Below are 12788 nucleotides of genomic sequence, written 5' to 3'. Positions count from 1 at the left end.
GGAGATTCTACATGGTGAAGGACTGGTTTACAAGCTCTGTGGAAAGATGTGGCCATCTCAATGCGCTCATTTTGATACAACTGACTTTTCAATGTGCAAAGAACGATATCATCTTTATAAGAATACCAGAAACTACAAATTGCTTGGACATCTTATCTGTGACTCAAAAAGCACATGCAGATGGCTGTCATTGCTATTCTTCTTAGAATGACTGAAAGAAAAAGAATGGAAAACCAGGGGTGGGCTGAGAGTATCTGTTACATCCATTATAGAATTATGTAAGTCTCAATTACCTTCTTTGCACTTTCCATGTTCAAATGGTCATGGGTCAAAACCACTGAGCCAGGGAATGTCCAGTTTTCACAAATTTTGGATTTAATACCATGTATCACGGGCTTTAGAATCAGGGTTGAGTTTTTGTCTTAGCCCTGCAAAGGCTAACCTACAAATATATACATACATATCTATCTATATATATAGATATATAGATATTCTTTAACAAGTTATTTAACCTCTCCAAGTCTTAGATTCTTCATATAAAACAAGGGTAACTATCTCATTAAATTAAAAACACATTTCTTTTTCTTCTTCTTCTTCTTTTTTTCTTTTTTGAGACAGAGTCTCACTCTGTTGCCCAGGCTGGGGTGCAGTGGTGATGTCAGCTCACTACAACCTCCACCTCCTGGTTTCAAGCGATTCTTGTCCTTCAGCCTCCCAAGTAGCTGGGATTATAGGCATGCACCACCACACCCAGCTAATTGTTTGTATTTTTAGTGAAGATGGGTTTTCATCATGTTGCCCAGGGTGGTCTTGAACTTCTGAACTCAGGTGATCTCCGCCTTGGCTTCCCAAAGTGCTAGGATTATAGGCGTGAGCCACCATGCCCAGCCTTTTTTTTTTTTTTTTTTCTTTTTTTTTGTGTGAGGCGGTGTTTTGCTCTGTCACCCAGGCTAGGGTACAGTGGTTTGATCATGGCTCACTGCAGCCTTAAACTCCAGGCCTCAAGGGATCCTCCCACCTCAGCCTCCCAAAGTGCTGGGATAACAGGCATGAGCCACTATGCGCAGGCAGTAACACATTTCATTAACACTGTTTTCTACACTTGTGTGTATGTGTATGTACATAATTCTGTGCATCTAGACAGAGATCGTGCAAAGAACAGTGACTAATACATAGTAGAGACTCACTAACAATTAGTTTCTTTTCTCCTTCCCTTGGTGAAATCACTTGGTAAAGATGAAGGAAATATAAAAATATATTACTTTTATTTCAGTAAGCAGAAGGAAAAGAAAAGCCAAAACAGCAAGATAAATGAAGAGGGGGAGGGTTAGTACCATATATTTCCTGGTTCATGAATGTGTATGAGACTGTGGCCTGATATTAACCCCAAATTCCAAAGCCAGTCCCATTGGGTAGATTCATAAATGCATCTAACCGTTCAGTGCCCACACAATAAATGTGTAAATTCAGTTACCTTGCTGATTATGTGCCCATTTGCAAGCACACCCTCCTCTGAAAACCTTAGCGCTGGAAATACAGCCAATAATAAAATTGTCTAAATAGATAATATTTCTTGCTTACTTACTGGCAGTCAGTAAGGTTTTTAATTCCGTGCCTGTGAACCACTGCGGGTCTCCTCGAAGCCTAGGGCACTGCTTAAACTCTGTAGTCCAAAGTAAAAGCTTTGCTACTAGATAATGACATCGATTAAACCATTTTTATTCATAAATCAGAAGCAATAACTAGTATTTCTACCTACCTCTTTCCCAGCTGTTAGATAAATGTAGATATTCTTCACAGGATGAGGAACAAGTTTGTAGAAAACAGGTGTCTCTTCTTTAATTTCATAGATAACCTCTGGACAATTTGAAGTCAAATTCTCACCAAGAATAACCTATTTTTTTTTTTCAAAAAGAGAAACATGATTTCTATTTAATACTTCTTTTCTTTTTTTTTGAGATGGAGTCTCGCTCTGTCACCAGGCTAGAGTGTAGTGGCACGATCTTGGCTCACTGCAACCTCTGCCTCCCAAGTTCAAGCGATTCCACTGCCTCAGCCTCCCGAGTAGCTGGGACTATAGATGCACTTCGCCCGGCTAATTTTTTTAGTAGAGATGGGGTTTCACTATGTTGGCCAGGATGGTCTCAATCTCCTGACCTTGTGATCCACCCGCCTCGGCCTCCCAAAGTGCTCGATAACAGGTGTGAGCCACCGCACCCAGCCTCTATTCAATACTTTGAATAGCGGGGTGGCGAAAATTGTAGCTTAATCATAAAGCTACATCCTTTTTCACTCACTACAAATACCGCCTAAGGTACCATGCTCCTTAATCAACCCTCCCACATCTCAGTCCTCAACAAGGCTGGTAATAACAAGCAGAGTATTTCTTCTTTTGTAAGGGAAAAGGCATAAAAAATGAACAAACAAAAAAAGCCGCTCTTCAGGGCTCGAGTAGTATCCTCATATGTGGAAGCTGGCTGACCACAATTTCTGACCATGTCTGGCCCTATAGGAAGCCACAAGTGACAGCTTCATTAGTGCTGTCTCAAGAGAGACTGGAAATTAAAGGAAGTAGCTCCCACATGTATTTGCACAGGATACTCTGATCGTCATACCGTTAGAAGTCACCCAGATTAACATGGCAGATACAGACAAGTAGGTTTGTGTTCACATATAAAATATATGCAAGTGTGACTCAGTACTCAATGGTTTTGAAATTGGACACACCTAAGCTTCATCCATCTTCAGTCAACAAACATCTACCAAACACCCATTATGCACCCAGCACTGTTCTGGGTGTTTGAAAAACGGCAGTGAACAAAATGGGGAAGGGAGAGCTCCTGACCTCATAGAACTTACATTCTTGTGTGTGTGTGGTGGGATGAGTAACTTAAAAAGAAAAAAGTAAATTAGAAAATATAGTGGGGTTAGGCATTAAGAGAATATTATGTTCAGGGTAGGTGTCACTGAAAAGGTGGTATTTATTCAGACTTGCAGGAGATGAGTTATTTTCATACTTGAATGAAACATGTTCTTAAAAGCAGCCCTGCCAGTGCAAAGAAACTAAAATGGGAGGAGGCCAGAGTGGCTTCAGTGGAGAGAGGTAGAGGAGTGAACAATAAGATAGTAAGATAACAGGGGAAGGATAATCAAGGATCTTGTGGGCCTGTGTAAAAAACCTGCCTTTTACTGTAGATGAGAGACAGGAGGCCATGGTCATGAGTCGAAGAGCAAGAGGAGATGGTGAGAAGGCGGGGTTTGAAGCATGCGTATGAAGACCCATCAGGAGACTCTAATCCTATAGTGCTAGAGAAGTACAATGGTGGCTTAAGCTTGGGTTTGCATCCTGCCTCCATCCTTTAAGTAGCTGCACTACTTTGAACTAGTAACTTAATCTCCCTGGGCCTCAATTTCCTCATCTCTAAAATGGGGCTAATAGTGCCTTCCTTATTACAGTTTTGTAAGGATCAAATAAGAACTATGAAAGATGCTTAGCACATAATCAATAGTCAATAGATAATAATCTGTTACTAGATTGCAAGTTCCCTTTGGGCAGGGACCATGGTTTTTTTTGTTTTTTTTTTTTTGGTTTTTTTTTTTTGAGATGGAGTCTTGCTCAGTTGCCCAGACTGGAGTGCAGTGGTGCGATTTTGGCTCACTGCAACCTCCGCCTCCCAGGTTCAAGCCATTATCTTGCCTCAGCCTCCTGAATAGCTGGGACTACAGACATGCACCACCACGCCCAGCTAATTTTTGTATTTTTAGTAGAGACGGTGTTTCACCATGTTGGCCAGTCTGATCTCGAACTCCTGACCTCAGGTGATCCACCGCCTCTGCCTCCCAAAGTTCTGGGATTACATGTGTGAGCCACCGTGCCTGGCCTGGGACCATGTCTTAATCACCTTTGTACCTAACCTTTAATCATCTTTGTACCTAACACAATTTGTACCCACTACTTTGAAAAGTGAAGGCGTTCAACATTTTGTCAGTCTGAACACATCCAGATAGATTATCTATATCATATCTCTACCACTGTAGATATCAGCTACATTGGAAGCATGGTTTGAAAAGAAAAATTTGGCACCTGAGATTCTTTTTGGACAAAGTCTACTTCACACATCTACTAATCAATAATATGCCTATACCCACATATCCTGATGGCAGTTAGGTATCTGCTGTTTAGCCAAAGGCTTCTTATCAATTTTGCACACAGAGCAACTTCCTGCATTCATTTCCCCTTTCCAGGGCCCGGGCCTGGGTCTAGCTTTGCCCAGCAATCAGTGACTTCCTTCTATCATCTCCTTGGGTCAAGCCCAGGTGGATTTGGTGCAAATAGTGGCTCACCTGAAGCCCTTGGACTGCTCACCAAATTCAGCAGCAGCTTTGTAAAAGTCAATCTCACTAACCAAACATATGAAATATGACTTCTTAAAAGCTCTTCTTAAAACAGAAGCAGTTAGGTCCTAAGGGAGGTGGGAAAGGTGTGTGTCTCAAGTCATTTTAAAATGACTTTATAGCTGCACTATCCAATATGACAACCACTAGCCACATAATGGCTATTTAAATTTAAATTTAATTAAAAATTTCAAGTGTTCACTAGCTACCTGTGGTGACTGGCTACCATACTGGAGAGTACAGGTATAGAACACTTCTATCATCACAGAAAGTTCTCTTGGCCAACACTGCTCTACAGAATCCTGTAAGCGGAGCCAAGGGACAGGCACCGATCAAGGTATGGGCTTGCCAGGATTTGCCATCTCTAATTCATTAGCTGTATTAATCAGCTCAGATTCAGTTGATCTGGTCTGGAAAGCAGTTGTATAAGGAAAGAGAAACAGGAAGCCAGTTTTTTTTTTGTTGTTTTTTTTTTTGTTTTTTTGTTTTTTTAAACAAACACTGATAGAAATATTCTCAAGGAAGGGTCAAGAAAAGAGAAGCTGCTGCCCTGGCATCTCTTCAGGAATTCATCATGGCAAAAGCATCACTGGGCAGCATACACCCATAATGTATTCTTGCCAATAAAGTTGAACCTGAATCTAATCAAGTCTTTAGCACTAACTTCCATGTAGCACTAGGAAGCAGGAGTAGAGGAACAAGATAAATGACACCACAAGGAAGCAGAAAGCCAAACACATGGTAAGAGATATTCTATAGGGCAAAGGACCTGGTTTTTCAGTTAAGTCAGTGGCAGGCAATAAAAGTAAGGGAGGAGACTGCTGTAGATAATAGAACAACCAAATCTGGTTTGAGGACTTTGTGCAAATACCAATGTGAACAAAACCATTTTAAATACATTTTTAAATCAATTGGGAATATTTGGTTACACAGACTGGATAGTAAGTGATCCTAAAGAATGACTGATAATTTTATTAGCTGTGATCATGGCATTATGGTTACAATTATTTAAGAAAATAACTGTAGTTTTTGAGAGATACATAACGAAATATGTTGAGGTGAAATGACATTGTGTCTGTGGGGTTTGCTTTAAAATTACAAAGTAAAAACATACTTTATGCCACCACTCATCCATTTTACGCAAATTAGGAGCTGCACTGCAGTATTTATTGGGGGCTTATTTTATTTACTCTTGGAGCATCATTGATACAGATGGGTGGCACCTGGAAAGATCCAGTTGGGTGCAACATTGATTTATTTACTTAGTACTTTGGAAATGAAGCACCAATATTCTCTCTAGAACTCTGAACTGTGGCAAGGAAACTTTTCTTTTTCTTTTCTTTCCCTTCCCTTCCCTTCCTCCCTCTCTCTCTCTCTTTCTTTCTCTCTCTTTCTTTCTTTCATTTTTTTTACAAGTTATCAAAAAGTTCTGTGGCCCAGGATTTACCAATCAGTTTCCTGAAAAAGCTACTTAGCGTGGCTTGCGCTGAAGCTTGTCCTGATAGCCATAGATGCTGGGTTTAAATTAGTATGTTTCATCAATGATGGAAGCCAGACCTCTCTAGAAGGTAATTTGGCATCATCTATCAAAATTATAAAGCACATACCCTTGGACCCTGCAGCCCCTCATATATATATATATGTGTGTGTGTGTGTATGTGAGGAATGATATAAAATGATAAATATTCATTGTAGCATTGTATGTTATAAAGAAAAGATTAAAACAACTTAAATGTCCATCAATAGGGAACTGGTTAAGTAAACTATACTACAAACAAGGGAATACTATTCAGCTATAAAAATAATTAGAAAGCTCTTTGTATTATAGTTAATGTAATATGAAATATGTACACATATTTATAAATACAGACATATTTACATATACAGCTATTTTTACATATATAATATATATATGTAAAACATATTTGTTTACTGTGTTTTATGTTTCAACAAAAGGGAGGAAGAATATCTTCACTCTTTTGCCTGTAGACAGATATAAACTATCTCTGGAAAGATACCCATGAAACTGCTATCATTGGTTGCCTTGGAAGTCAAGAACAGGTGACTCTCACGGAATATTTTCTTGGTTCTTTTGAGTTTTAAACAATATCACTGTATTACCTTAAAAATAAATACATAAAATTTAAATTTAAAAATCCTTGAGGGTGAGTGAGTCAAATCATTTTTCTTTTTGCTAGATTATGCAAACAATGCTCTCCATAATCCTGAGGACAGGACAAGAGGAAGTTTTAGTTTTCACCACAAAGGTCCTAAATGTGCCACACAGAGGGGTGAGGGATTTCTGCTTCTGTGGCCCCTAGAGTCTCATCTCTCTCAGATGAGACAGGACACGTCGGTGTTAATGTTGTCTCTCACCTAGCCCGAGCCCCAGCCCACAGGCACTAATGGAACACTTGGACTTTCTCATTGCAAACTTCATGAGAATATCAACACAGAGACAAAAGCCAGCAAGACTGGAGCAAGGGAAACGTTCCTTCCTCAGCTCAGTTGAGGTGGGCAGCCTCGGAAAAAGAACATGATCAGTGAAGCAATGCAGGAAGTAACAATGAGTCACAAAAACCCAAAATGGGTTGAATTTTGCATAAGAGAAATCTCATCCAATTGACACACACACTCCTTGGGCACGATGTGGATTTTTATCTTCCAGGATACGACCTTAATATAGATCTAATCTGAAGTCAAGCTGAACCTTCTCCATGTGTATGCTTGTATACTTCTGTATCCTTCAAGTCTCCAACATCACCTCCTCTGAGAAGCCTTCCCTGATCACTTCTCCGCTGAACACCTCTGTCACTCTCTACCCATCACTCTGTTTTCTTCATAGCACTTAGCACTATCTAAACTGTCTTTATCGCTGATTAATCCATTTACTTGTTTTCTGTCTTTTTCTTCCCACCAAGAGAGCAGGGGCATTGCCTGTTTTGTTCACCTTTGTATATTCAGCACCCAGAACAATACCTGGCACATACAAGGTGCCCAATAAATATTTATTACATGAAAAACAACTCTATTAGCATTCAAGATTTTATAGAGCTCTTCAGCTTTTTCCAGCTAAAGCCTGTGCAGAAAACAAATTTTCTCTGATGGAGAATTTCAGTTCGTGTCAACATATTGTTTCTGTTGACATCCTCCTGCAGCCTCATGGTAGACTATTAACTAGCCTTGGGATTTTTGTTGCATACAAAACTCCCAACGGTACTGTGAAATTAACTGAGTGGAGACTTCAACACCATACAATTGCAAGACAGGTTCAAGACCACCCACGGGAAGGATACCACGGTGAGGAAAATGCGGGGGGAGAAAACAAAAGACTATTTTGTTTTCTTTAAGATTACCATGAGATGGAAAAGCCACAGGTGTTCAAAAAGCTATAATATTTTATGCCAAATTTAATTTCCAATGCCTCACTCTGTGGGTCTAACTAGTTGAAGGGCAAACAAGCCAACCCTTTCATTTATTATTATTTTTTTCCATAAGCAGTTTCTGAGAAATGCTGGGAAGGAGACTTAAATCACACATACGCACACACAAGTGCACACACACATATGCACGTGCATGCCTGCATACACATACACATACACATACACAGGCATGCCTGTGCATGCGTGCATGCTCACACACACACGCACACACAGGAGAAAGCAAGGTAAGTATTTAATGTGCCTCAGTAGTTAGGAGTAACAAAGATGAAATATAAAAATTAAGGCAAATTTCTCTTTTGTTTTCAATCTACTTGTTGCAGTGTAGACAGTAAGAGAAGCATACAGTCTCAGCCACAGGTTCTAGATTTGTGGATTATATGGGAGTAAAAGTTTCAAATTGGGGAGTCCCTGCAAAACTCATAAATTGGAATTAATGAGGTGGGGAGAATTTGAACTAGGCTTCACGTGACATCCTAAACGGCCCACCAATGAACCCACTTCCAAGTTTTGACACTTCCTGCTGTTTTAACTTTTTGGTCTGTTAGCTCAGTCATCCCCACCACCACCACTTCCGGTCCCAGGTCCTGTTCTAGGTTCCCCAAGTTCTCCTATTCCTTATTTGAACACTTTCTGGGTATATAGTAGAGCTTGTCTTTACAAAAGATTTTTTTCTCTTACGTTCATTCAAAAACTTTAATAACCACAGTCAAGGCAGACTCTTTAGGTAGTACAGAGATTTTGCTTCTGTTTGAATTCAGACAGAACTTTCTGGAACTGGTTTAATTTTGCTGTGATTTGAATAAACGAAATCCATCAATGGGGCCGTGTGCAGGGGCTCATGCCTGTAATCCCAGTTCTTTGGAAGGCGTAGGTGGGAGGATCCCTGGAGCCTAGGAGTTTGAGACCAGCCTGGGCAACATGGTAAAACCCTGCCTATATAAAACATTGGCCAGGTGTGGGGACACAGGGCTGTAGTCCCAGCTACTCAAGAGGCTGAGGTGGGAGAATCACTTAAGCTCAGGAGGCAGAGGTTATAGTGAGCCGAGACTGCACCACCGCACTCCAGCCTGGGCAACAGAGTCAGACCTTGGCTCAAAAAAGAAAAAAATAAATAAATAAAAGAAAGAAAGCCATTAAGTGGGAGTAGAGTTTTTTGAGGGCCACATAGGTAACCAGTCTGACCCCAAGCACATAGGAAATACCTCAAGACTGGATATGGGCACAAGATAGAGCTGTGTGATATAGCTTCCTGTATCCTGAACCCTACTACAGTCCCTGGGAGGTCAGGAAGACACAAGTCTTTACTGATGAAACGATCCAAAACAGCAACTGGAATACAGAATTCCTGTCTTTCCTATAAAGGAGCGACTGGGGTAAAGCTGGGGCCCCAAAGGAGATTCAGAGACCCCCATGAACTATGTGCGGCTCTGAGAGGAACGGGCTCTGCACTCAGCTGGGTTGCTAGGAGGCCATCCCCAAATAGGAACAAACTAAACCACAAGGTTTCTGGCCCCTTCTCGTGAAACCTCAAACATCTGCATCTTGGTATCAACCCTTATACTCCAGTATTAGGAAGAAATATAACAAAAACCAGCTCCTCAAACTCTACTAAGCTCTGTAAGAGTTAATGCAGTTTAGTTGGGGGATAGAAGCTCGGGCTCTGGACAGATTATTTAGGTTCACAGCACCTTGAACAAGATACCTAACCTCTCGAGGCCTCAGGTTTTTTCATTTATAAAGTGGTGGAGGTGAAGGTATTGACTGGTGAGGATTAAACCAGTTAACCCGTGCAGATGCTGGTTCTAATGCCCAGCACGCAGGAAGAGCTCAGAAATGTTAGCGATTATTCTTCCTTGCCCATTGCTTTCTTATCTTTTATGCTTACAAGAAAGGTTAATGGGCATGCATAAAGTTACAAATTTCAAATTTCATGCATATTCCGTTATTACTTATTTTACCACCTGGAAAAGCTCAAAATACACAATTCTGCCCTTGAAATAAGGACAATTTTCTAGAGGCAACAGAGTCAGCTCAAAGGAATCCAAACCACGTGATAGGCTGTACTATCATCTGGAGAAAGGCTTGGTGTGTGTTTACCAAAATGCGTACATTGTGCAACACGTGAAATGTGAATTCCGCAAAGCTGAGTTCAGTGTGACCATACTTTTCAGCTGATCTCAGTGGAGATGCTGACGACTGAAAAAAATCCAGCATGCAATCATGTTCCGAAAGGAAGCAGGATGGGGAAATAACGGCGGGGGGTGACAAGACATAACTCACCTCACCACCATGGGACTGTACACTGATCAAATAAAAGAGCAGATTAGATGCTCTCAAAGGACCCTTTGAGTTCTAAATTCCTTCTATTTCCCCAAAATCTTATAAAGGGACTTAGGTCTAAAGGCAAGAGAAGGAGGACAGTAAAAGTACTGGCATACTGTAACCTTTAGTTTCTTCACAGATCATCAGTGAAATCTTACCTTTGGAGGTAATGCCGTCTTCCTTGGAAAATGTGTGTCTTTAAAGATACTTTTAAAGTGATCCGGTATCTTAGCTTAAGTTCAAAATAATGTACCCAAATAATAGAATATGATATAGTTATTTAAAAATACTATTTACAAAAGGTTTACAATAACATTTTAATATAAGCATTTTCCCCCAATAACTGAAGGATGCAAAAATGGGATGCAAAATCCGACCTCAACTACATAAATAGAGACTCCAAAATGCTGACAGTAGTCGCTTCTGCACAACACAATTAGGAGTAATTTTTTATTTGCTGTCCTCTCACCCCCCACGACTCTGAAACTTTTTACATGGGCATATATTACCTTTACAATAAGGAAAAATTATCTAAATAACATGAAGCTTAAAATTACACCAAATTATATTACAACTCATAGGATTTGCAGAGACTTAAGAAGCCAGGTTTTTACTAGTGGTGGTAAAAAACAGCAATTGGGCTCCAATTGCTGTTTCCTGACTCTCATTCAACAAGGTATATACAACGGTGCCTGGCTCATATCAAAATGCTGTCAACTCACGATCACTCAGAAACTGGAGTCAGGCTGTGGCTGATCCAAGCCCTCTTTCTATTCCTCCTCCTACTGTCTGCATTGGGTTGAGTTTTGTTGTTTGCCGCTCATTAGTTTCCCCACGCTGTGGCTTAAGGAGCCAAGCTTGTGTCTATCAGTGTTCGTCCTTTCTAACAGTTCTGGTGACAAGCCTTGGCAAGGAAGACGCTCAAAGCTTCTGAATAAAGGGATTTGGGGATTATCAGTAGCTTCCAAATTATCCGCACGATCCTGGGTCTTCAGGATTCTGGGTAAATTCAGGGGCTACATCCAAGAATCTGTACACAGGATATAGAAGAGAGGCTTAGGCGTTACCGAGCTGCCCTAGGGAGCCTGGCGGGCCAAGTCAGCTCAAGTTCATCCCTCACACCCTTCTCCTGAGTGAGAGAACTCTTATTGGGGGCTTTGGGTGGGTGTTAATTCCCAAGAAGTTACCACGCCAGTGAAGTGTTCCCTCAGTCAGATGGTCCGCCTTCTTCTCAGGCTGGGACTCTTTCCTGAGCCTCTAGGAAACCTGACTCACCCCATGAGCATATGTCCCCTGCCAGGGCATGGACCCCTATCCGCATGTTTCCCACGTGTCCCCCAGAATCCTCAGAGAGTAGTCCCCATGTCTGCAGCAGAGGTCACAAAGTCAGTGTAGCATAGGAGATCTTAGTGCAGTCTCTGAAGTCATTCCAGGTTCAAATCCCTGCTCTGCCCCTGTGTGACCTTGAGCAACATCATCCCATTTCTCTGGGCCTTGATTCCCTCATCTGTAAAATGGGAATAGTGGGCCTGCCCCGTTGTGTCATGGAGAGAACTAAATTCATTAGAAGATATACAGTCCCTTGGCATCTAGGAAGCACTGTGTAAACATTAGCAGTCACAAAACAAACAACAAAAAGTTGCCTTTGTTATTCAAACCCTAAAACAACAACGAGGCCACACAGGTAGCTTCTGAATGGGTACCCCATACAGACCCTGAGGAGAGCGAGACTTCGGTCGTGGCCTCCTCAGCAGCATGAAGTTGCAGCTTGGTCTCACTCCCTCGTTGCCACATCTCTAGAAGCTAGCCAGCTGCATGCAGGCTGCTGGGTGAACACACAGGACAGGCAACACCAGGCCGTCCCATGGGGAACTATTTATAGACGAGTGTTCCTTCACCTCCAATTCACCATGTAGCAGTTTGGTTGGCTCGGCTTTGGGGAAACAGTGTTCTTGTCAAAACATCCATCAAAAACATCCCAAATCTGAAGAGATAATTGGTGAGGAGACCCAGAAAGGCTTGATGGAAACTCCTGCCAGGCAAATGGGTCCAATAAGCCTGACCACGTTGGTGGAGCTACAGATGTCACCCAGTGACTTGTGTAGAATGATGGATGGGTATTTACCCTTCCCCAGGAAATAAAGCTAACACAACAGGAAAGATGATCAATGTATATTTTAAAAGAATGTGTATACAAACAAACTCCCTCCCATATGTTACTGGGTTTCCTCCAAAGCAAACAGATTAAATCAAATGCCTACCAGGCACTCAGCACTGTATTAGGCGGTGGGAATTCATGGCCCCCTTCTCACGAGGCTTAAAATCAAGTTGGGAAGGCAAGACAAACGCCAGTGAAAAGGTGAGATCTCCAGGCAAGACATTTGGAATGAGCCACAAGAATGACATAGATCATGAGTATTTCAGGAAACGAGAGGGGAGCAAGGTCACTCCAGGCTTAGATGTCATCAAAGAGGAGGTGGGGTTTGAGCTGAGCCAGAGTATAGATACATAAGGTGCCGTAAATAAGAGAAAAAACAAAAAAGCATTTCAGGCTGGAAGTACAGTGTGAGCAAAAGTGTGGAAACAGGATCATATTTGGAAATAGGATCAAACAGGAGCAAATAAAAT

The 12788-nt window shown here is 41.4% G+C and overlaps 1 protein-coding gene across 2 annotated transcripts in view; it reads right to left on the bottom strand.

The window, feature by feature from the left end:
- The window catches only part of PLXNC1 (plexin C1), a 159202-nt gene that overhangs the window by 124626 nt on the left and 21788 nt on the right, over positions 1-12788 (bottom strand). For both annotated transcript variants that reach the window (XM_005571872.3, XM_045365712.3), the window contains exon 3: positions 1760-1894. In XM_005571872.3, the coding sequence (XP_005571929.3) occupies positions 1760-1894 (135 nt within the window). The remainder of the gene's footprint in view (positions 1-1759; positions 1895-12788) is intronic.

This window comes from Macaca fascicularis, chromosome 11 (assembly GCF_037993035.2).
Source record: "Macaca fascicularis isolate 582-1 chromosome 11, T2T-MFA8v1.1".
Lineage (NCBI taxonomy): Eukaryota > Metazoa > Chordata > Mammalia > Primates > Cercopithecidae > Macaca > Macaca fascicularis.
Note: the sequence above shows the minus strand (reverse complement) of the source record. Positions and strands in the feature narration are given on the sequence as shown.